We start from the raw sequence: 25,272 nt of genomic DNA on the forward strand, positions 1-25,272 counted from the left end.
CCAGACGTAGAAAACCTAAACAAAATAATATATTTAACGAGGCTTTCTCCTGGTGCTTATAATTACAACCGGCTGAATATTGGAAAGCTGCTCCTGAGAGGAATTGATGGGGAAAAGCACGCCAGTGTTCCCAATTAATATTATTGCTGTTGGGAAAGGCTGAAGTGGAAAGCAAAAGCCTCCAACCCCATCACCATCGCGACACTGCCGACGGAGGCATGGCTGCTGTCCTCCTGCGAAGAAAATACTGATTTAAGAGAAAATGAGCATGCGATGAGCCACGGGCAAACCCAACACTTCGGCTCAGACCTAAGCAAACCCCCAAAACGCTTGGATTAAAGGAACCAGCTAGGAACAGAAAAAAAAACCCACCCCAAATGGTCTCTTAGTCCACTCTTCACTTTCTTCGTGTTATTTAAATTTAGGATTTACTCTGTTTTATTCCTGTGGGTGTCTGGGGGTGTGATACTTGCAAAATCCCCACACGTGGAGGTCGACACATGTGTAAAATCCCGCAGGCGCTTGCTGAGCGTGGGCAGATGAGGAAATCCAGGAGGATACCAGGTCCAAGGGCATCTTATCTCCTTTTATTTAGAAGAAAGGTTGATGCTTTCAGGCTAATACAGATAAAACAGCTGTGAGATCGGGAGGGCAGAGTCTACCTGCGAATAAAGGAACATCACCGGGCGTTTTCCGTAAGCTGAGCACTGCAACGGCTGCTCGTGGAGCAATAAGATATGACGGGAATACGCGTCTGGGCTGGGCAGGACAACGGTCCCTGTCCCATCTTGGGATCTCAACAATAAACGCTGGATTACCCAAACCAGACAGCATTTGCTCGCCATGGTGTGTTCTCCTCCCATTGCCTTTCGGGGTGCGGTGTCTTGGTTGGTGGTGGCCAGAGCTCCTGCTGTCACCCCTCCAAGTCTTGCTGGCGTCACCTTAAGCCTGGCCAAAAGGTTCGTCCTAGGAAGGGGCGGCAGCATTTTCCCTGCAGGAGGGCAAGTGGATGGGCTCCCTGCGATCCGTCAGCCTTCCACGTTCCTGAAGAGCAATCGCTGTCTATTTATGCCTCTGGAAAATGTATTTTTTAATGGGGGTTCATTAAAGCCTGAAGAGAGCCGACCTAAGAGGCATCTGGAAGCAACTAAAATTAAAATACCTAAAATTAGCTTCCCCAGCAGCGAATCCTCCCTCTGATCTAGATGCTGAGGTGCACATGACCCAGGCGTGCCTTTCTCATGTTCCCTTCCTGCTGCCATCCCATTCCTGAGCTGCCGGGCACGGCCCCAGGAGCCGATGTGCCCTACCCGCAGCCCCGGAAAAAATTGCATCCCTCCACTGGGTTTACTGGGATCCCTCCCTGGGTTCAAAAATCAGCCTCCAAGTTTTTGGGGACTGTCCCATCTGAACAAGGGCTAAAAAATATGATGTTCCCCTGGACCATTTGGGATGGGGATTCCCAGGCATCGCTCTGTCCTGGGGAAGCAACACTTACTCCCCAAAATCCCAGTCATTGATGACACCTGGCCATGTTTATTTTCAACCTGTCTCATTTCCTTCCCAGCTCCCTCGCCATTCAAAAAAGTCCCTTTCAGGTGAGGTGCCCAAGCATGCGCTTTCCTGATGGTTCAATCTTATTAGTGCATGGGATTAATTGAAGTCACAGCGCTGCTGGGCTGGTGTGATGCTCCTGGTGCCCTTGGGGACTGGGTTCAGGGAATGCAGGATGGGACACTGCATCCAGGATCCAGGCGTCTTCATCTTCATTGGTAGAAGATGAAACCACTCTGGGGAGTGTTTCCACATGGAAGTGTGCTGCACATGGAATTTCCCTTCCCTTCCCTTTTTCTTTTTCCTCCTTTCCTCTCTCTCCTGATGCTTTTCTCCCCCCAGGTTCCATGTCCATGTGTCCCAGCAGCAGGCAGCCCCTTCACTCTGGGGGCGAGGGCTGCAGGCAGTGTCTGAAGGACGTGTTGCAGCAGGGCACGGATATTTTCTCCACCTCGATTAAGGAGAGGTTTCCCTATCCATGGGCACTGTCCTCCCCAGAAGTTTGTGGTGGGAGGTGTCAAGCTGGCAGCTCAGTGGCAGTATTTCCCCTAGGGATTTGTAAATATTGTGGTCAATGGGAAAAACAAACCCTCCCATGAAGGTTTTGTTTGTAAATTCAATAGCCGAGGGAGGAAACCCATGCAGAAATAGGAGGGCACGGTTACCAGTGCTCACAGGCATAACTGGGAGGGGGAGGGATAGTTATAACAACCCACTATTTCTAATTAATTACTAATTTAGGCTGTGCGGTGTTGGCTCTCCTCGCCACAGATCCAGAGCCAGCAATCTGTCTGGGCCCTGCAGAGTGACCTACCTACACGAGACACAGTCCTCACAAGATAACCCCTTTTTAAAGCGAATTATGATGGGAAACACACAGAAATGCTCAACCAGATACACCAGGGGAAAAAAACCAACCAAACGAGAAAGCATTCAGTTCACACAGTGCTGAGGAACTTGCAGTTTAAGTGATCAGGACCTGAAAAAAATCATGTTTTCTGCATTTCTCTGGTGATGGAAGAGCTTGTGCTGGGTTTGTAGATCTCTCAGAGCCTTTTTTGGCGCCGAGGGCAGCTCCATCGCCCGCCTGCTCCAGGTACGGCTGGGGGTGAGGGGGAAGCCCCTCCGGCCTGTGAAGCGCTCGCCTGGAGGGAGAGAGAATTGAGAGTTACCTATTGCAGAACTAAAACTGGGGAGATTCAGGGGGGTATGGTGGGAACGGCCAACGGCTTGCAGCCCCCGCAGCCCCTATAGATGGCTGCCCAAGGCCCCAGACATTTTACACTGCTGCCTTAAACCTATACATGGGTACCTCAGACCCTGCATATAGACGCTGTGTATAGATGCTTTCAGGCCCTGTTTACATAAGGCTTCTCAGGCCCTATATATACACAGCGCTGAGGCCCCCTTCAGGGCCTATATACAAGCCCCTCACACCCCTGACACGCTATTTACAAGCCTCTCAGACCCTATATACAGGCCCTTCAGAAGTGCTCCTCACACCCTATGCACAAGCCTTTCAGGACCTATATATAAGTCCCTGAGACCCTGTGTACAGACCTGTCAGAACCCATATATAAGCCCTATATACAAGCCCCTCAGACCCTAAATACAGAACCTATAGAAGCGCTCCTCATACCCTGTGGACAAGCCTTTTAGGACTTATATATAATCCCCTAAGACCCTATATACAAGCCCCTCAGACTCTATATGAAAGTCCCTTCAGGACCCATAGATATGCTCCTCACACCCTATGCACAAGCCTTTCAGGACCTATATATAAGCACCTGAGACCCTATATACAGGCCTTTCAGAATGTACATATAAGCCCCTGAGACCCCATATATGGGTCTTTCAGGCCCTATATAGAAGCCCCTCAGGTCCTATATACAGGACCTATAGGAGCAAATTTCAGGACCAATACATAGAGGTCCCTGAGACCCTGCACACGGGACTTTTAGGACCTGTATATAGGACCCTGAGATCCCCCACACGGACCCTCCAGAACACCTATAGCCACGCCTCGGACCCTACAGGGCTCCTGCGCGCCTCGGACGCCCCGCCCCGCCCCGCCGGCCCCAAGCCCCGCCCCAATCCCCGTCCATCCGACTTAAACCACGCCCAACTGTCTTTAGCCCCGCCCCCTTGCCAGACCCCGCCCCTCCCGGCGTGGCCCCGCCCGCGGAAGCGTGGCTGCGGCGGGGGCGGGACCTGCGTGCGGTCCGGCGGGGCCGGTGGCGGGGCTGAGGTGAGCGGGGCGGGGAGGGGGGTCCTGTCCGCTTCCCCGTGGCTGGCAGCGGGGGCTGGCGCCTCTGCTCGGGCTCTCTGCTCGGGCTGGCCCTTCCCGTCCCCGCGGCCCGGCGGGAGTGCGCTGTGGGCGCGTAGGCGGGTCCTCACCATGAAAGGGGCTGAGGGGTGGGCGCAGGCCCAGGCGCTGAGGTGAGGTCACAGGTCCAGGGGCTGAGAGGGGTTCGCCCGGGCTCAGCGGCTGAGGCGAGCGTCAGGGGCTGAGAGGGGTTCGCCCGGGCCCAGGGGCTGAGGGGGAGCCTGAGGCGCTGAGGGGGGTTAGCTTGGGCCCAGGAGCTGAGGTGGGGGCTCAGGGGCTGAGGTGAGGGCCCAGGCCCAGGGGCTGAGGGGGCATTCGCCTGGGCCCAGGGGCTGAATGGGGGTCGCTCAGGGGCTGAGGGGGTATCCCAGGCCGAGGCACTAAGGGAGAGCTGCTGCCTGGGGAATCCGGGCTTTCTGGGTCACAGGGGGCTCAGAGTGCCATTTAATGGCTTCTCCATCCCTCGGGCCCCTGAAGTAATATTCTAATAACGTCTTCCTTACAAAATAAACCTTGGGGTTTGTGCCTCCATTCCAGCATTCAGGTTTTCCTGCTGGGAAAGCCGCAAGAGAGGGAAGGACCGCCCTTGGTGTGCCCGGGCCAAGGAGGGGCTGCAAGGAGTGTTTTGGGGAGCTCTCATGCAGTGCAAGGAGCTGAGTCCCCAGTTTTGGTATAGTTTTGTTGCTGTAGGGGATTGCTGGTTGTGCTGCTACGGCTGTGTGAATTATTGCTGTATGTTATAGCTATGGTCAAAGCCATTTTTCTTAATAGTGGTTCGTTAAACAGCTTTAACTTCAGTGAATGGCCAAGCTGTATTTGATGTGCAGTTTGTCTTTGGAAAAACCTTTAGAGTGAATTTGGGTTAATAAACCACTGAGAGTGTAGAAAGGCCTGATCTTTATCATGATATGATTTACGTGTACCGTATTTGCCTTTAGTTTAATGAGCTGCTTGGGAAAGGCAGTAAATCTGAGTCTGTTTAGTGGGGTCTACTGACCAGGCGTGGGCAGGTCAAACAAGGCAGGATTTTTTGAGGCTTTCTCTTCTAGAAACTTGGGTGCCAGCTTGGACTTGAGTTAAAGTAAACACCTGGCTGGCTTTTTTTTTTTTAATCAGCAGCATTACCATTTTTTTCCTCCTGTCTTTGTTTGGCAGGCAGGCTGAGGTGCGAGTACTGAGGTCAATATGTGTAAGCACTAATAAGCAGAGCATGACTGCCAGAAGGGAGACTGTGTGCAGCACGTTGCTGGCAGCAAAAAGTTGTAACCTTTATTATGTTTCTTTCTTGTTTTTTAGAATACAGCCCTGCAACCACTGAGAAATAATTCCAAGCGTTCTTCGTGACCGCCTGACCTGCAACCTGTGAGCAAATACGCTTGCCCTGCAGGTAAGGATGGTATTGCTGCCTGCTGGGGTGTGCAACTCCTGCATGTTGTGGCCCTGCTGTCAGGTACTTTTAACTCTGCTGAACTAATCATCTGGCTGATATTTACCCTTAAATCTGCCCTGTTTGGAATTATTCCTGTTCTGAAGTGTTGACCTGGGATTTTTCCTAAAGCTGTAGGAAAATAGGCTGCCTTTTTGCAGTGTGAAAAGTTGTGCTGACTTCTCTGTTGGAAGGCTCGGGCAGCGCCGTGTGATTTGGAAGGAGGAGCGAAGCAGGCACGGGAGCAAGCTGTGGAAGAAGGCTGCTGCCTGGAGCTTCCCGTCAACCCAGCCACAGTTGTGCCACTTTCGTAAAATATCAAAAAAAAACCCTACCCCAAAAACCCAATACAACTCACTGTTTCTATGCACTCAGTAAAAACTTATTTGAACGCAGGGAGGTATCTTTAAAAAAAACCACAATAACAACCAAAACAAACTAAAGATGCTTAAGCTGTGTGTGCTTGTCCATCTGAAGCAACAAAGTTTTTTTTTCCGGCACAGGGGTATGAGGCAAATGTCACTGCCCCCTTCCCTGGGACTCTGCAAAGGATTGTGGGGGCCACCAGTTTCAGGCTGCACCTTCTTTAGCCAATATAGCTGCTGACAAAAGAGGGCATGGAGGGTCCTGTGGTTTATAACCATCCTCTTAAATTTTCAGATATTCAGAAAATTTCTGGTATGTTAATGTGCGTATTCAGCAGTGTATCTTAAGCTCATGTAGCCCCTGTTCTTTGTTTACACGTGGAAACTGCTTGTTCTCCAAATCACCCGTTTTCTGCAGAAACTTTTATGATATTCATTATGCTTCTTGAACTAAAGAAGTTGAAATTTCATGCTCTGGAGGAAATAGAGTGATGTGCCTTGCTTACATGATTAATGTCTGCCTACTGGGGGCTCTCTGGAGCTCCCTGTGCCTTATTAGTCTTTGTGTAACTTCTCTGTATAGGTTCCTGTTGTTCCTTTTGGGCTGAGAAGTCAGGTTCCTGGGTAAGCTTGTGGTAGCGTTTTCAAAGGAGAGATTGCACCGTTGTCCTCAGGCAGTTTAACAGGACAAACTGCAAGACTTGCAAATCGTTTGAAGTCTCAGAAGGGCTTTGAAGCAGTACACCGTAAGCATTACGTTTTTTCAGGTGATATTTGAGGGAGCCATCAGCTATGTTTAGATCTAGAATGTGGAAATAACCGGTTTTGCATTTCTTGAGCAAAATAAGTTCTGTAGCCATCATGTTAGATTTATTATAAAAACCCATTGCTGCATGCTGTTCCTTTTGCTGCAGTAACATTCCTTGAAATGGAGTGAGCTGGGATATAGAAATACTCGGTTTATTCTTTCCCAGTTTCCAGTGGCCTTGCTGGTGCACAGTATTTTAACGCGGTTCAATGTGGTAGGGCCGAGGGTGCTTGTGTACCACAATAAACCCCCTATTTATTAATTTTCCAGATGCTGTGTGTTCCTGCTGGGAAATTGCAGGGGTTTTAGTGCAAAAGTATTTTGGTGTGTATGTGCCTTCGGGTGTGATGATGCTGTTTGAGATAATCCAGTAGGAAACAGTTACCTAAGGTTGTTGAGTACTGTAGCCAGCGTTGTATTCTTTGAGAAGAATATTTTGACTTTTTTTTAAAACAGAATGGTTTTGAGAAAGGTGTGTTGCAGATGGCATGGCTACCTCTTGATGAGGAGGATGTCTATATATCTCTTTAGGGTGATGTGTTTGACATTTGCAGTAAGAAATGCGAGGACTTATAGCAAATCCGAGTCGAAATGCGTTTTGTCTGCCTAAGCACATACCATTCAAAAGTCTTTGGCAGGCTTGCCCCTTAGTGAAAGATTTAAGATACTATAAAATAGAAACAATAGACAGCTTGACTGTAAAGATCATGCATTGTTTTACTGCAGCTTCTGTAGAGTTATCCGAGAAGTCCTTGGCTAGTAAATTCTGGGTTATCTTTACCTGTTACCTTGTCTGTGAGTGCAGTGATTATTTTTTTTTTTTCACCAAAGAAAACTGCCACAGAGTTTTCTTTCATGAGTTCTGGATTTAACCTCTGTCGAGAGCAGCTTTTAACTGCAGTACCACCATCGCTTGGAGTTAGCGGTACTGCCATGTGAAGAGATGCTCTTGTCTGGGGTGGCACTACCGTGTACGTGGGGCAGGAAAAGGTAAAGCGGACAAAAGCGCTGATCCTTCTAACTGGGAATTTTGTGCTGGGTTTGGCACGAGGTGGGAATATGCAGACGGGGGCAGGCCAGCTGCTTGTGCTGGTTTATAATAGCTGTGAATGTGGGGCCTTAAATGCTTTGCATAAACAGCCTTTGATTCATGTCATGGTTTCCTTTCTGTCCCTGCAGCCTGTCACAACTTGTCACAGCTTCCTCTACCTGCCACAAAACAGATCAGTGGCTTAATGTGATGGTTTTCTGTTTGTGTTTTTTAAATAGAACATAGTTGGCTTATCTGGTGTGTGTGGCTTTCTGTTAACGTCTCCAAGGTCTCTAGAGCTCAAATTCTTGGGTTTTTCTGTTACTGTTAGAATTTATGACTCTTTGGAATGAAATCCAAGATCCTCATGCAGACAGCAAGAAGGAAGATCATGGTTTGAGATGAGCAACGCTGCAGCTGACCTGTGCTTGAAACGTGAGACCTGGAAATTTGTGTAGCTTCATGATTTGCAGTGTGTCAGTCTGCGATGCAGACAGAGCTGGTCTATGGCAACATGGAAATCAGACCCAGTATCTGTATAGACTAGTTGTGCTATGTACCACCACTTTAACATCTGTGTTTTCATTAGTTTGATGCAAACTTTCCATCTCTGGCATTTTTGCTTCAAGAGCTAGAAGAGTAGTTGTATTTATTTATTTTTTTTTCACTAGAATCTTAGCTATGATACGAACACAAGGAAGGTCTGCAAGAATTGATGCCTGCCTTGTGCCAGTCGGTGTTAAATAATACAGGAGGATTGTCACTGTATTAAGTGCTCTATGTGTGTGCACCAGGCTTGCTGTCCGTTGGAGTTGCCCAGGAGTTTGCCCCCCTTTAGCACTGATATGAGGAGGTGATTATTTTTTAACACCTTTTAAAGTCTGTAACTAGGGCTTCTATCACGTGCTTTTAAGGTTGCTACTTCCATAATCCCCCCTTTTTTATTTTTCTGTGGGCTGAAGTTTTGTTGGGCTGCAAAGTAAAACTTCTGCATCCACTGATGGATAGTTTGGTTTTTGGTTTCGTGGCTGTGGGGAGGGCAGTGGTGGTGGTAGTGATCAGGCACCGTGACTTATCTGGTCCTCTGCTCGGTGGGGCGTGTGCCGTCTGCCTGGCCACCTTGAATGGAGCCAAGTATTTGCTGATGGCTTTTTCACGCTGAAAGCGAGCTCCTTGGGTCATGCTGTAAAAGCACAATGCGCTAGCCAGGCTTATCCGTCTTCTTTTTTCTCTCTGAAATTCAAGCTAATCCAATAATGTGTTGCTGGAAAAACAACTACAGTGGTTCAGACTTGCTTTTCCTTTTTTGAGGGGAACCAGTGCTCTTCTCTTGAATTCCCAAGAAATCACCATCTAGTAGACGAAATGCAGATGCTGTGAGTTTTTTGTTTCAGTAAGGTTTTTATTTAAAATTTCTTTGGATATGTGCCATCGAAGCGTGGCACTGTGCAGGAGAGGCATTTTCTAAAGAAACAAGTGGCTGTGGCTGGGGTAGATGATGTTTCTGTTTAAAAGACAGAATGGGAAAGGGGGAAATTACCATACGGTGATATTCAAGTTCTCAGTGGGTTCACACATCTTTTTCCTCCTTGTTGGGGAGGCAAAGAGGTACAGATTTCACCATGTCAAATTCTGAGATGATCCGCCGCCTGTCTACCTCTTTCATTTTAGGAATTTGTCTTTTTCTGGAGTTGGATGTTTATCTGCAGATAATTCAAGCCTGTTGAATTGTCACCTTCACAGCCCAGTAAGGCTTTTACTTTCTTCTCAGACTACTTACATTTTTCTCTTCCGGTATTATTTTCTTGTGAAACACATGTTTTGTCATTAAGAATTAACGCCAGTTTTCTTGGAGCCAAGTAAGCCATAAACACCTCTTAAATCTACTTCAACTGCTCTGGGATATTTTTTGTTTTTCTTGTAAGGTACATGCAGGTAGGTGGCTGTCAGCTGGAGAAAGGGCAGGAGCTTCAAGGGGGGTTCTTTACATTTGGTGCAAAAGTTAGCAATTCTTAGGAAAATCACATCCCGTCAACACAGATTGTGCAAGGTAAGTTAAATCACTTGGGTCATTAGGCAGCTGTATTCCTGCTGGCTGTAACTTCCTACAGAAAAAGGCAGAAGTGTTATATTTTTCTACCCCTCTGCCAAACCTTTCTGACATGGATTTGTGGAGCAAAGGTTTGTCACTTTTTTTCCTCCTGTGAAAATGCCACCGCTCTGGTGCACCAGCTTGTGCGGCTGGTTTGCAAAGACAGCCTGATTATTTGGGAACAGTGATTGGAAAAAAGAAAATTTCACATTGGACTGATTAAGGTAGAAGTAGCTCATGAAACAGGGTCAATATCTTTAATAAGGGGTGAGATAATTTTTTTGGGTTGGTTTTTTTTTACAGCTCTATTAGTTACCTCTGGCTTCTATGGAGACGCTACTAAGGAGTTGATCAGTGCTGGGGTTTGCTGTAATGTTTTCTAGGTAGAAAAGCCCAAGGAATAGGCTTTATTTTGCAAGCAGGAGGGGAAAGAAAAACTTTAACCAGAAAAAAGCGTCATTTAGCATTTGTTTCTGTGGAAGATTATAGTTGCCCCTTAAAAAACTTACCGTGCATTGCTCTGGAGACTGAGTGTCTGAAGTAGCAGGCAAATATTTTATCCTTGCTGAAAGTGCTATTTTCAGTGCTGCTGCAACAGATGTAACTGGTTTCTTTTGTTTGGCTGCACTCATTTTAAATTTGTTTCTCAAAAGCTGCAGATCGTGGTGGTTGCATCTGCTCACAAGTCCCCTAGCCACTCAGCAGGTCAGATGTGGGATTCCTGTTGGGCTTGCCAAGCGATGCTGCTTCTGCCATTTCAGTTGGCACCAAGGTCTTTATCCTAAATAAACTTTAAATGTTTGAAGGTGTGTGGGCAAAGATCTCTCCCCAGTGAGTAAACGCTCCTGTCTCCATTTCCAAGGGAAGACCAAGACCAAGTTAGCTACTGAACACACCCTTAGTAATTACAACTAGATTATTTATAGTGCTTTATTAAAGCTAAATCCTAAGTTTTGTGTGCGTCTTCACAACACCTCATCATCTCTACTTAGCGCTGAAGATCAGTAAAATTATTTTCAGTCGTGTCTGTTTTACTCTAGACTCTTTGTGGCAATGTTTGGGTTTGGGACTCTTCTCCAGCCAGCATTGCTCGAGTCTAAGGCGAAGCTCCTGTGGCAGCAGACTTGGTAAAAACCCACGTGGGTGGCTTGCACAGCCCACGGAGAGATTGTTATTTCTTCCGTATAGTACTTGCTGCTTCAGGGTGATCCACGGTTCCTAGCAGATTGTTTCTTTTCAAGCAGTGAGAGCCCAAGTGTGGGTATGTGGAGCTTGAAAGTGGGGCGAGGAGGGATTAGACCAACTGATAGTAACAGAGAAACCTACATTTCCCTTAATTTAAATGCAGCTAATAGTAAGGATGCTTGTATTAAACTGAGGGTAAGAACACCTGTGTGTAAAAGTGGTAGTTTAACAAGTTGGATTTCAACTAGCCATGGTTTTGCTCTTTCATTTTCACTTCGTGTCTTATGATGCTAAATGGATCAATTTGTCTGAATAAAGGAACTCAAGAGAGGAGGGTAGCATAAATAATGGAGTCTTAATGGATATCATCCTAGTTAATTGTCATACTAAATAAGCTGTATTAATGGCGAGGTGATTGCAGGACACCAAAACATGTTGGTGGTGCAATATTAGACCAAATTTTTAAACATGCTATGAAATGCAATAGCGTGGCTTTAATAGCAGCTGCATGCAGAGCAGAGGGAAGGTTAATGCTAAATCCTGGCCATTTGAGGGATGGCACCATGGTCCTCAGGGGGAGGATGAGCGATGTTTGGGTGTAGTGACAGAGCTGCAGAGTTGGGAAGTGTACGATTTCAGGGCTGAGGATTTTAGGAAGAGGTGAAGCTTTACCGCAATGACAGTCAAAAAGAAATTGCCAGGCTATGTCTTAGAATTCTGCTAAAGACCTGGCAGCATGTTATGGATTGGTGCTTCGTAGACTCTCAATCAATTTGAGTGGTGCTCCGAAAAAAATGTGATTCCCCTCTCTGGTGAAATTAATGTGATTAAATATTGCCCCAATCTCATACCTGAGAAGAAATTACTTTTGCTGCTAGATTTCATTTTCATTCCCAAAACAGATTTATGCGTTTTAGTAAGCTAATAACTTTGGTAATGTGAGTAATCCTTTATCTAAAAATTGCACTGGGTAAGGTGAAAATTTGGAGTTACAGGAGGGGAAAAGAGCAGGAGCAGTTTTGGTCTCTCAGGGATGGGGGAAGGAGTGGATTCAGACGTTTTAGTAGCCGTAATCCACCTCGGGGCACCCTTTGTATGAATTACCCTTGTACAAATCTCCCTTCCTGCTACCAGTTTGTAAATGGAAAGTATGGAGAACTGGGAGGAGAAGTCAAAATTAGAAACTTAATCTTGGAGGAGGCAGGTTTGATGCTAAGAGGTGGGGTTTTTTCCTCAGGTTCATGTATCTCAGATTATTTTAAGTATCTTTATATTAGTGTTGATGGCAAAACTTCTCTCCTGATTACTTTGCCGTTTCCCTTGTGCCTTGACTTTTCCCTCCCGTTGGATTTGTTTGTTGTACTTTTTCCTCATTGCCATTTTTCCTTCCCCTCTTCCCAATAATCTTCTTGAGAAGACGGAGAGAGGAGAGCTGGGAGCCGAGAGACCTGTGGTCTTCTGCTGCTGGGCGCTCTGCTTCAGGGCACCCCACACCGATGGAGCCGATGTCTCTGTCTTCAGTGAGCAGCGGTGAGGCATAACTGACAGTCAGGGGCTGAGATGGAAATGGGTGAGGAATTTTCCTGCAGCAGCTGCGGGGTCAGGATGTCTTGGTGTGCTCTGGCAATGTCAAACTTTGTTTTTAATAAACATACGGCTCCAGAAAGCTCATCCAGTTCTTAGGGACTCCATCTCAGCCAGTCCCTGCAGAAGCCTTTATGCCTAAGCAATGTCTTGTAAATTCAAATTTTTTTTGAGAAGATTTTACTACATAACAATATTTTTCATTTAAATTTACAATTGACATTTTGCACTAATGTGCAAGCCTACCATGCCCTAGTAAAGCTGTTCAAATAAAAAGTGCCTGTGAACCCTTCTCTGATTAAAAATTAAACACCCATCAGCTTATTCAGTCACTGTTCTCCTTCTCATATGGTTGTGCCACTGAGGCCAGCTTCGACATCAAAAAGCTGCTTTAAGTGTGTCTCGTCTTAAAAACTGAGGCTGTTCCGTATTTCCAAAAAGGACAACAAAAAGTTCAGTGTTGTCGGGTATCCACGTGCAAAGAAGTCCCTTTTCCCAGACTGGGCTACTTGGTGCTTTCAGTCTTGAAACCATCACCCAATTAGGGTGCTGGAAAAACGGGAGCAAGTCTTTTTGTTCTTTTCTTTTGGAATCTGAAAAAGGATGCAAGAGAGTTGGGATCAGCTGGTTCTTACGTGCAGTGAAAAAGTTCAGGGCTGGACTGCTGATGCTCTGGACATGGCAGGGGGGAGAAGTGAAGAGCCTGTCTCAGTTTCCTCGCAAAACAGGTTAGCGGACAGAGGATCGTTGTTTGGGGAAATAGAATATCCACATCAAGCCAGAATGCATATAGCTGTTGAAATAATTTTGTGTTTCTTCTTTTAAAGTGATCTGGATGTCCTCAGTTTGAGTGATGCCCGTCATGTCTTGGATCGGAAGTGGTACTTTCCTAATGGGTTTGTGGGTTTCCTGGATATCAAAGACGCTAACATGTTTAATGCTAAATTACAAATACACGAGGCTTTATGCCGTTCCATATTGCCAGCTGCATGTCCCTGCAGAGCAGGGCCCGGAGTGCTTACCTGGTGGCCGTGAGAGCTGCTGGGGCAGAAACAAAGCTCAAACCACGGAGCTGGGACACAAAAACGTGGTGCCAAAGTGGACAGAGAGAGCCAGGTAGCAGGATGGGCTGTCAGATCTCTTTTGGTGGGGGTTTGGGGTCAGGTGGCGTTTTTTTTCTCTTTTTTTTTTTTTTTTTTTTTTAGTTTTTTGAGGATGGGGGTTTGGTGGAGCAGCTCATATTTAATGGTGGAGCAGATGGTCAACAAAACTTTTGGTTTTAAATCTTCAAGTCTGTTGGTTGACTCTTCTGCTTAAAAAAAATAAATAATAATACCCATGTCTTGTGACATAAATAAAAGCAGATATGTCATTTTCTTCTGGAAGAAAGCCCCAACTATTTTTTTTGTCCAAGGATATTAATTCAGCCTCTGAAAGTGACTATAGAGCTGTTCTGACCAGAATTTAAGATTAGACTGGCATATCTCTTGGATACAAAAACATGATCTGCAGATTCCTTGTAGCAGTAATGCTAGAACAACATGACAACTTTTATGTTTGATCCTTATTTTCGTTATTTTGGGGTTAATTGCAGTTAAGTTTCTGTTGTTTTTTTTTCCTCTGAGATACTTTGTTGTATCCTCTAAAAAAAATAAAATCATTTGTTGCATTAAATCATGCAAGAATTGAGGTTATTTCTTATTGCAAGCTGTGATCACATCAGTTCCTGGGAGTTTTATACTTTATCGCAGTTTTATTCCCTATCCTGCTGCGGATCGTGGTGTTAAGCTTTTCATTGCTGCAGTCAGGGCAAGATGCTTATTTTTGATCTTTTTAAAAGTGAGTACCAGCTTTCTTGAGTGATCTTGACTTATATGCCTGGAGCTTTTAACAAAACATACCAAATATGGTGCTTTTGATTAAAAAAAATAAATAAAAATTATGAGAGATCATAATATTGCAGATGAAAAGCATGGAAAATTCAGCTTCTAAAGTGCTGCTTTTTTTTTTTTTTGTGTGTGTGTTCTGAGATAAGGGCGCTCTTTATTTTAACGTGGTTATTGTGGGAACTGCCTGCTTCCAGCTCTCTTGGGCAGTTGCTACCAAGTGAGCACTGTCTGGGTGAACATCCCAGCACCATCAAGGACAGAGATTACTTGGATAAAGCGGATAATTTAGTGTTTCTTAGGGCTCAGACAGAGCAAACATTTATGCAGTACCAAAGCCAACAATCTGAAATGTTGTTAAAATCTCTTCAAGCTCAAAAGTAAGTGCCGTGGGCCTTGATTTTCATTTTGACTGTTGAAATGATACCGGCAGCACTTCCCTTGTCCATTACATCTTATGCATATAAAGCTGTAATTAGGATGGGGAACCCAAGTAAGGGCAACATGAGCTTCCTGGTGAAATAACACTTGCAGATTTTTCTCTGCGTTTGTAACAGAAATTCATCTGAGATGAAATGGGAACATCAGGTTTGTGTAGGATGGAAGTAATTTTAAATTTTAAACTAGAGCTGTTTCTCATAATATAATCTATTGTTCAGAGCTGTAGAAAATTGGAGAATAAGCGCTGTTGGATGGCTGTATTCCATTAAAACTTTAATTTTAAGACTATTTATTTTTAAAGGAATAAACAAAATGGTAAAGCTGACTGCAAACTTGATTTTTTTTTTTTTTTTTAAATATGTGCACAGATGAATATAGAATGGATGCTGTTCAGATGCACTAGCTGTGAGCAGCAGAGTTCCTGGTATTTGCCTATAAACCAGGATGGCTTTGCCACCTCCATCCCAGTGGATGCTCCATCCCCTCTCCCTTGTCCCAGGACCATGCAAAAGCCTTAGCTCTGATAAGAAAAATCACCGATAAGGGGTTTGCTAATGATTTTTCATTATGCTTTCCTTCCCCTCGCCACCTATTTCTTGACTGTGCTATGAAGTCTCCAGATGCGTCTCTACCACCTCTTGCCTTGAAAGATGTTGAGCTCTGGCACTCGGAATTATCTGCTGAATATTTTATGTGCGTCTTCCCTCCCTGAATTCACATCACTGCTTCGTGTTATGAAATCCTGAGCTGTGTGTTGCTTTAATCGTTGGAAAAGGGCATTTTATAGCTGAAATGGGGTAAGGCACAGGCACATGTAAGATGTGTTCATGCAAAACGGTCCCGAGATTCTCATCATTGGAAGCTAATGGTTTAGCAGAACGGCGCGGTGGCATCTTGTGTTGCAAAAGCAAATAGAAACCAATAGATGTGACTTTATTTTTGCATTCTGTGGTTATTTGCTGGCAGGGAATATTTGAATGGAACAGCAAGAATGGGGAACAAAAGGAAAAAAATTGGGCCACAGTTCTCTATTTCCAATGCCTTTGCTGGCCTTGGGAATTCTTTTACCATTCTGCTCCCAATTTGTGTGTGATGAGGTGACATTTTTGTGGTTCAGATTTCTCTGTGCTAATAATGTTTAGATTTGTAGCTCTGGTTTCCCATGTGTCTCTGTGCCATTGTGTGCGTAACAGGGTATGGATTGTATTTTACCAGTTTTGACACTTTGAAACTTGCCTTGTACTTAAAGTTGAATATAAATGTTTTTGCTCCAGGCTGGCTAAAAAAGTGATTTAAGAACAGTAGGGTTTTCTTAAGGAAATGGAAAACGACTGGGTTGGGGTTTTGTTTGGTTGGTTTGCTTGTTATTTGGTTTAATTTGCCTTTTAAAATCCAGCTGTGTCTTTCCCTCTGGCCAAGTGGCTCTTATTTGCTGTAGCCGCTTGTAAAATCTACCTGCATCTTCTGTGCCTTGGCGCTTGAGCGAGAGTGCAAATCTTTCCTCTTAACGAAGTGTGCTGGGGAAAGGCTGAAGAGGAATTTGAAAAACGTTGTAAGAGCAGCTGAGTAGGTAGTTGAGATGTGACAGCAAGGTGTGTCAGCCAGGCGAATGCCAATACGTAATACTCATAATTTGCTATTTATTAGGCAGGTTACACGCCTATTTCAGAAGAGCTAATAAACATCTGTGACAGTTATTTTCTGTAACTTCTCTATTTTAGAAAAAAAATGTGAGCAAATGTCTGGTTGAGGGTCAGTGAGAGAGTCCACAACTGGAAGTGGTTTGTTGCTTTACTAATGTAGTGTTCTTCTTATTCGACAGGATGTTTCGCCTTCGCTTTCTTCCCATTGCAGCAGGGCTGTCTGCTGTTTCGCGGCGTTACCATGGGACAACACATCACCCCAGGACGAGGCGTAGGCTCATGGTGGCAGCTTTCGTAGGGACGACTGCAGTGACAGCAAGTGCCAGATTCCTTTGGCAGAGGTAATATATATTTTTGGGGGGTGTTTTTTTTCATTTTTTGTCTGAGACCTCATGCTGCTTTAGTCCTGTGGTAAGTACCTGCAGATGGGTTTAAGATCTGCAAAGCATTATTGCTTGTCCTGCTTCTGCTGCTTGGAGGGAATGGTTGTTGATGACTCCGTGTGGAGCTCCTTTGCTGCTGAGAGCCAGAGATGCGAAAAAGCTCCAGGCTGAAGAGTTTTCCTCTGTAGCCATCCTCAGCATGGGCTGTTTGCCCTTGGTGAGGTTTGCTGCCTGGCTTCCCCCTGCATGGTGATGCTATACAGGTCTGTGGTGCTGTGCAAAGAGAAATCTGTTGACTTTTACCAACCTGGGTGAAAACATTGTGCTCTCAGCTTCTGGGAGGGCTGCTGGGGACAGCATGCTTGGCCAGGGGATGCTACTCCAGTGTTGTGTTCTACTGACTGCTTCACATTCAAAACATAGCAGGGGAGCAGAAGGGACAGTCATGTCTTTCAGTGGTAAGGTACCTGCACGCAAGGCTCATGAGGTTTTTAAGGCCAGAGTCTGAGCACACCTGCTCTGAGCAACGAAGCTCAAAGCTTGTTTCCGTAACTGTGACGAGAAAGGGAGTATTTGTGCTTGCCTGAGGTGGCCCTCACTGAACCCTGGGCCCATGCCATGTTTGAAATAAAACAAGGACTCCCTTATCTTCCCTCAAAATGTGGAAGCAGTGTGGCACCAGCAGTGTCATTTAAGCTTGTGGCTGCAATTAGAGTCTGAAAATGACGTCTTTGCTAGAAACCCCTCTTATTTCCATTCTGATATTTAGGTGATTTATTGCTGGCTCTTTGCTCACCTGTGTTGTGATTAGAAGGCTCTAGTTTTAATGTAACAGGAGGAAGATGATGGTAATTGTTCTGGCTGTTCCTAGAGCTGTCAAACCTCTGTCTGGTACAAGGAGTTGCTCAGGCAGAGGAAGAACACAGTGATCCAGCACAGTATTGTTTTATGCTGAATTTTGCTGATAATCTGCACTTACGTAGTGCCTCTTTGTCTGCTGGACCTGAACATCTCTGCAGGGATGGCCAGGATAACACCCCTTTTCAGGCAGAGAAGCGAGCAGTGTTTTTTTCCATTTAAAACATCCTCAGCGTGATTGTAAAGTGGGTAGGACATCATGTCCTACGTACAGCTCTCCCAAAGACACCGAGTTAATATCTCCCTCCTGCAGCAGATTCACCCCTGCTTTTAACAACAGCCAAATTGTCAGTTGCTAGCTTCGCTTTTTATCAGGAGGCAGGTGCTTCCTGCAGCAAAGAGCCGCTAAGGGTAAGCAGAGTGCTGGGTAAGGAGTGATTTCAGGGAGTGATTTTTTGGCTCCTGGAATACTTGGCTGTTCCTTGGCACTGTAGCCAGGCTTGACCTTGCTCAGCTGAGAGCACTGATAGAAATCAGATAGAGGAGACAGCAGCCTCTTTGGTCTAGCCTGCTCTGTGGTCTCCCCAGTCCTCATCAGTCTGGAGAGACTGGCTTGCTGTGATTTTTTTTTTTATTTCTTTTTCCTTTCCTTGCTCTGTGTGCTATGTCTGTTATAAATTTATAAAGCACTAAATAGAATTGGACAGATTTAAGTATTCCTTTCCTATGTGAGCCATGAAATAAATCCACAATGTCTGTAAATGTAAAATAAAAAGTACATCCAGACTTACGGTGTTACTTTAATTACTTGGCATACAGCTGTTGAATAAGAGAAGGAACAAAACTGATGTGTTTGGTGTAGAAAATACTTCACACTGACACCTATAGGAGTTTTAAACAGCCTCCCAAATAAGCATTTTAACATTGTGTTTAAATAAACAAGGGATGAGAACATTTCCTTTTGTCTTTCACAATAAATAGAATGATTAGTTGAGTTTAAGAATAAGTGTAGGTGAATAAAAAGTGTTTGCAATGACATCCTGGATTATTCAAGTAGTTACATCCCAGGTTACTACAGTAAGTAGCAGTAAGTATAATGAATTAGTAATAATTGGTAAATATGTAATACATGTAGCCAGGGCACGGGGATCAAATAAGCCAAGTGTCACTGACAGTGTAATTTGTATACTACGGAGAGAAATGTCCGTGTGCATCTGAGTATTTAAACATAGTAGTAAGTGATTCTGCTTTTTTTGAATGTCGCAGTGGTATCTAAATGGGAAGCAGGGTAGGGAGGTCCTTTGCGTAACCAGCTCTGGTGGTGCCGTTAGACTGTTGTACGGATGACCCATGACGCCTGATTTCCTTCAGTTAGTGAAGCAGCCGTGCTTCTGTTGTGCTACGGAACTCTCCTGTGCTGTACAGTTAGTCTCTGAGGAGTCCAGCAGGTCCTAAATGTGGCTGTGCTAGCATCACACAGAATTACTGTCCCTTTGGCAGATGACTCTAGTGAGGAATGTGTCCCTACTAATATTCTGCCTAATCTTGGGTGGTCTGTCAACGAAGCTGAGACACTCCATTGCCATTTGAGTAAGGAATGCAGTAAGGGATGCTCTCCTGCAGGCTGTCAGTGAAGTTTTCTTTTAAGATGAGGAATGTCTCCCTCTTTTTGTTTTCTTAGAATTATTTTTCCTTACAGTTAAGGCATTAAAGATGTAACAGGCTGAATCAAGAAGCAATTGAAAAAATTCTTCGGCTTCTTGGGCTGGGTAAGTAAGAGTTGATGCAGTGTTAGAGAATGAGCCATAATCAGAGGAAGAGTGAGAATAAAAGGAAAAGAGTATTTGACTTGTATTTCTTTGTCATCTGCATACAGCCTTGTGTAAATGCCCCAACTCTTCTTGACTGGCACGTGGGAAGCAGCGCTGCATCTATTCTTACCAGTACTTAAAAAAAAAACCCAACCTTTTTATTTCAAAACAGACTTCTGTACTTCTGATGACAAGGAACCTTGCAAAAAGGGATTAAGATGGTGGTGCCTGTATGTGAATTTACCCTTTCCATTACTTAGCATGAAGAAAGACAGGACTTCTCAGGTGGTTTCTGACTATCGTCTGCAGCCTGAAACCAGTGTATTTCAGGCTGATTCTGTAGGATATGCTTCGAGCAGAAGCCAGTGCTGGGGTAAGGAAGCCCACACAAAGGTAGAGGAGAAGTCAAGGGTTGAAAAGATGTATACAAAAACCCCCAGAGGTTGTATGACGCGAGGTAGGAAAGACTTATTTTGTGTCTTCCTAGGATGGGAGGTGGGTTGATGGGATCTTCATGTTGGATCTGCATCTCCATGTAGCCTTCTGTGTTGCAGGTGAGTGTTGGTCTTGTTGCCTTCGCTGTCCTCTGGGAGCTCCTGCTGCCTGCTTTTGGTGGAATATATATCATCCACATAATCACACGACAGGAGTAGCTAATGCTGCTCTGTTCTGCCGTGGTGAAGAATACTTCAGCAATGCAAATAACTGAGCTTAGAAGACTTATGAAGTTTACCCTTGCTAAGCAATAACTTAAACTCTGAGGATTTCCAACTGGCAACAGAAGCGATTAAGTATCTGGGCATTGGTATAATGAACTGAATTAATTAATTGAAATAAATCTTGGCGCAGTTGTTGCCTAATCTAAATGAGGCATTAATATATGAGAAATATTGAACCTCACAGTTTGTGGCAAGCTTAATGTTTATAAAAAAATACTCTGTTACTGATACTCGTGTTAAAATTATATTCTGTATTTGTAGTTCCAAATACGTGTTCGGAGTGTTATTAAATGGCCACAGCTACACTCTTTATGTCACAAACCTTCCTGGCTGAATCTGTGGGCAGCTGAAAGCACTTAAATTGGGATTTCAGTGCTGAAGCTTTGTCACTCACTCAACGTAATATTGAATGAAATAAGAGAGTGAATGTACCTGTGGGGAGCACAGAAGGACCTCTGTAAGCAGAGTCTTACTAGTGCTTTTCCTGACTGACTGGAAGTAGGTAGTTATGCTTAATTTCTTATCCTTCTGCAAATGTATTAGTTGTAAGAATAAGGGCAAGACATCTGCGTTGCTCTGGAAGTTGCTTAACAGCAAGATCCTTTGCTGCTGGAGTGTTCGTGTCTAACGCGGCACCCAGTCTTATTTTGCTGCATCCCCTTGGCCTTATTCTGTGCTCTTCTGCCTTTTGCCCCATCCTGTGCGTAAGTTGAAGCAATTAAGCCCTGGCAGTATATTCTCATTGTGTTACAAACTCTTCTTTTTCAGGCTCCACTTCTCACTAGCAAGCTGAGCTGTTTGTGTGCTGGCACCGCTTCTGCAGATTTCATTCCGTCTTTACCATTTCTTCGTCTGTCCCTCCACCCTTTTCTCCTTTGGCCATCCTGTGTCAAATGCCCAATTGCTTTACTGGAAGATCCTCTGTAGGAAAGACCCTTCGTCTTCCTTGCTCTGCTGACCTTCACTGCTTTTTGTGTTTGGTTTTTCTCCATCAGCGTTTCTGGAATTAATTTTGAAGCCTAGATCAGCCCTTGGCTAACTCTTTAATAAGGCATTGCTTTTTTGCATCAGTGTCTTAGGGGCTTTAGAATAATTTGCTTAGAATACATTTTTAATGGCAAAATTGCTGGAAACGTCTTATGCCAGCTGAAACTGAGACTTCAAAATTCTTTGTTCTAATAAAACAAAGGAAACCACATAAATCATAGTCAAGAGGGGAGAAACCTGTTTTATAGCTATAGATGTGTCAGGTACTACTTAACCTGATGTAGGAGAGAAAAGACAAAAAAAATAATTAGGTATTATCTATGTTAGGTTATTTTTATTTTGAGAGCTCTGCTCCGTTTTTTTAATTCTTTGCGAGAGGTGACAGACTTAAGAGACTATCCTTGGGATTGCTGTGCTGAGGGTTTTCTCCTAAGGCTTGAAGACACATTGATCTATGAGCAGTGTCTTGAAAGAGCACTGTGTCCTTCCAGGTGGCTTTTGGCTTCATATTATTTTTACCCATGAGCACCAGGGGGAGGAAAGAATCTGATTCCAGGGAATGAGCCAAAGTCAAAACTGGAGTCAATTAGGAAAACATCTGAACTGCTCTGGGGGAGGGTGACCTCAGCTGACCTGCAGAGCTTAAAGCGCAGGTATTGCCCTGAGCCTGCGGAGCCCAGGAGTTTGATCAGCGCATGCCCATAATATCTTATTTAAATGTGGCATAGCAAATCAGAGCTGGGATTTGTGCAGAGAAGCCAGGTGGAAATGCAGGAAGCTGCTCCCTGAATCGTCTTAGTTTGCTGCGACTTATGGGGTCTGCACTTTGAATTCTCTGTCTCTTATCAGGATAGGTATTGTTTGAACCCTGAGTCTTTAATGTCACTGGAAATGGCACTTTTTAGTCTTTTTTAAAAAAATATGGATGCCCTCTGGTGGCCAAGTTCATGCCTGCGGCCTCCCTGTTGCACCGAATAACTAAAAATACCTGCTCACCTTGCCCTCATCCCCAAGAGTGCGTTGGCCGTCCTCCAGTAGCTATCTAGAAAGCAACATCTTTCCAAGAAAGTCACGTCATTTGTGAGTGGAGTAGGGGTAATAATTTCCGGGATCAATAGAGGAAGTGCAGAAATTGTAAATAGTTCTGATTAGTTCCTGATTTGGAAGTAAAGTGCCAATGTAGTCATTGAGTGTCACACCTTTAGGGTCTAGTCTTGTCATGGCTGTCACTTTCTTGTGATGTTCAGTGTCCCACCATCATCCGATGGCCCAGCTGCCTTCTGGGCTGTGCTAAAGGTTGTTCTGCGGGGAGGAAGCAAGGGAAAAAACTAAGGATGGGCACAATGTTCATTAATTCAGGCTTTAAAACAGAAGTTATCCTAACCTGTTTTTTTTTTATCGCTTTTTACTTTGGCAAACTTCTCCAGCTTTATCTGTCTCCCACAGTTGGCTGTTGCTGAGACTTGCTGGTGGAAGCTACATGCCTTTTTTTTTGGTGTCTAGATCCTGTATGGGATCATGTGTTACTGCTGCTCATCGGGCCAGCCGAAGAGAACAAAAGGCTTGTGAGATTGAGGAGGCCCATCTGTTTTCAGTCTGCCAAAACAGCTGAGGGATTGCATGAGGTACTGTCTGGGAAGGGAATAATGCTATTAAATACCTGAGAGTTTATGTTAGAGCAGAACAGTTTTTAAATGGTATTCATATAGACATAGCAGGGAATTTCTCCCTCCTCGGCTTGCAGCTGAATTCATTGTGACTTTTGGCCCAAGAGCATGAGGCCAAATTCTCAGAAGCGTGCAGCTGTGTGAATGCACCCCAGGCTGGAAAGCAAAAAAGTGGTGCCAGGAATGACCTTCTCTGGTCTTCCAGCTGTGAATAGCAGTGTGGCCCGAAAGCTGTGATGTGGTAGCCCTGTCTCTGACTGACCTCCCGTGATCTTCCCCTGCTGTCTGCTTATAGCTAAAGACGAGGTTTCATGGGAATTAAGACATCTGAAGGGATCTCGTTTCCCCCACAAGGGATCTTGTAGCCCACGTACCTTTCCCCATAAGTCAATTACAGGTTTCACACTCCTTTGGGTACCCTAAGCAATAAGGTGTTCCCTGCATTTAAACAATTGCATCTTGCACCTTCCAGCTGTGAGAGTCGGTGGTCAGACGCCTGGAGCACTCTTCTTTACTTCTTCCCCACTGACCTGCTCAAGTTCCTCTCTATTTCTAGAGAATTATTTTGTCTAACTTTCGTCCTCTGGCAGCGCCACTTATCGTAGCTCTACATTTGCTCTCTTGTGTTCCCGTGTCCTCAATGGAAATGAAGATGGATGGAGTAGCATGGTCAGGTAGACAAACATGGCTTGTTGGGAGCCTATAAAATGCTCTGGTGTGGAAACACCTGCTTTACTCTATGCATGTGAATAGGCTCACCCATTTCTTATTGCCTGGCAGGACCGAGCCTGTAGTTTGCACAACAAAACCAGATGCTGCAGTGATTAATGTTGTAGCAGGTCTTCACTTAGTGGCTTGTTGCATTATTGCGGATGGTCTGGGAAAGGGAACAGATGCTGATGAGAATTCATGTTCCTTCCCTGCCAGGTAACCGGGTGCTGGGGCTGCTCTGTCTTAAAAGTTCTTCACAATGCTTAGTTATAGATACAGGCTAGTTAAACTAGGTGGAAAAGAGTGTGGTTTGGATTAATGAACTTGTGTTCACGTTTTACATTAGTATAGAGACCTGATTTGTCTGTCCTTAGAGAAAAAGTAAATATTTTCAAGGAACTTGGGAGAAAATAAATATTGAAAGTCAGAGTTCACATCAGTTTTTCTTCAATTGATATTTGATGTGTATAACATCACGTATATGCACTTGATGTGCCTAACGTGCCTGGTAAGTGAATAATGCTTCGGTGCAAATGAAGTCCTTGATTGCTGAAGGTGCAAGTAGACATAATGCAGACAACTCCCCAGAATTACTGCTTGCCTTGGCTAAGCTCTGCTTGAGCTAGAGCTTGTCTCCCCCACCAAGCTTGTCAGTGGGAGGACCCCACTCAATCTTGATTTTTTTTTAGAAACCATTGAGGGAAGAGAATCTGTACATCAGGGAAATTGTTAATTTGCACTGTGAACAAGGCTCTGTTATTCTTGGCCTCGGTGTATGCTAGTGCCTACTTTCAGCCATTTTTCGGTTTTGTTATTAGGTTTCAGAGCTTTCCAGCTTGTTCCTCTACCAGGAATGCCGGCTATGATCAATTTGCTTCTTTATCTCAGCCTGGGGGGAGTAAGCTGACTCCGAAAAACTTACCCTACTAAATATTTAATTTGTAGCTTTTGATAGAGAAAGAAGATGGTAAAAACTGTACTTGTACATACAGGATTTGCATTTGTCCTTAAGACTGCGATGATTCTCCAGGAGTTACGATCAACTGACAATTCACTAAAGCACAAAGTGGCTTTCACAGGCATTAATGTCTAGGATGGATGAAACTAGTCACATATATATGTCTGTGTTCGTTGTGCCTAGATATTCCCTTCGCTCTTCCACCAACTTGATGGGTATTGTGTGCTTGCTTGTGCTCAGCTTACCGGGCAAGTGAGACCGTCATTTCTAGTGCTCTCTGAATCGTTACTGATAGAAGGCAGAGGACCCAGGGACTTTATCCTCTAGCTCATTAATAAAAAAGGTGGCATAGGGCCAAGAACTTACCATTGTCAGGGCTTGGGAGAAGCTCAGCCACTCATTGATGATCAAATGCTCACATTTTGAGGCATGTTGTTAACCAGTTTTTAATCCATTGAATGTTTCATGTTGATTTTTGTGTTGCTCTGGCTTATAAATCACTCTCATTTCGTGGCAAGTGGAATAATAGAGTGTGAGAACTTGTATTTATTAAATGAGTGCTACTGCAATTATCAACAACATTGGTAATCTCATCAAGAAATAACATATTTAGCATAAAACTAATTTTCCATCGCTCCTTGTTGACTGTCATGAAATTCTTCTTTACCGTCCTTTAACTAGAAAGCCTAGATCATCTTCCCTCCTCCGTCCAGCGTCAGTCTTTGTCTAAATAACAGGTCTGTGATAACACCTATTGCCCTGTTTTAATCTTTTTAAATATGAATAGCTATGAGTTCCGGCTTACTGAATATCAACAGCACTTGGGCAGAGACTCTTA

The 25,272-nt window shown here is 44.5% G+C and overlaps 1 protein-coding gene across 3 annotated transcripts in view; it reads left to right on the forward strand.

Moving 5' to 3' along the window:
• The first annotated feature begins 3,683 nt into the window (after nucleotides 1-3,683).
• MICU1 (mitochondrial calcium uptake 1) overlaps nucleotides 3,684-25,272 on the forward strand; it is a 106,728-nt gene continuing 85,139 nt past the window's right edge. For 2 of the 3 annotated variants that reach the window (XM_054207539.1, XM_054207541.1), the window contains exons 1-3: nucleotides 3,684-3,802; nucleotides 5,177-5,267; nucleotides 16,520-16,681. In XM_054207539.1, the coding sequence (XP_054063514.1) occupies nucleotides 16,521-16,681 (161 nt within the window). In that variant the 5' untranslated portion in view covers nucleotides 3,684-3,802; nucleotides 5,177-5,267; nucleotide 16,520. Of the gene's footprint in view, nucleotides 3,803-3,863; nucleotides 3,994-5,176; nucleotides 5,268-16,519; nucleotides 16,682-25,272 lie in introns of those variants that run through there. The other variant, XM_054207540.1, reaches the window with a different exon arrangement.

The sequence above is a fragment of the Rissa tridactyla genome, chromosome 6 (assembly GCF_028500815.1).
Source record: "Rissa tridactyla isolate bRisTri1 chromosome 6, bRisTri1.patW.cur.20221130, whole genome shotgun sequence".
In the NCBI taxonomy this organism is placed as follows: domain Eukaryota; kingdom Metazoa; phylum Chordata; class Aves; order Charadriiformes; family Laridae; genus Rissa; species Rissa tridactyla.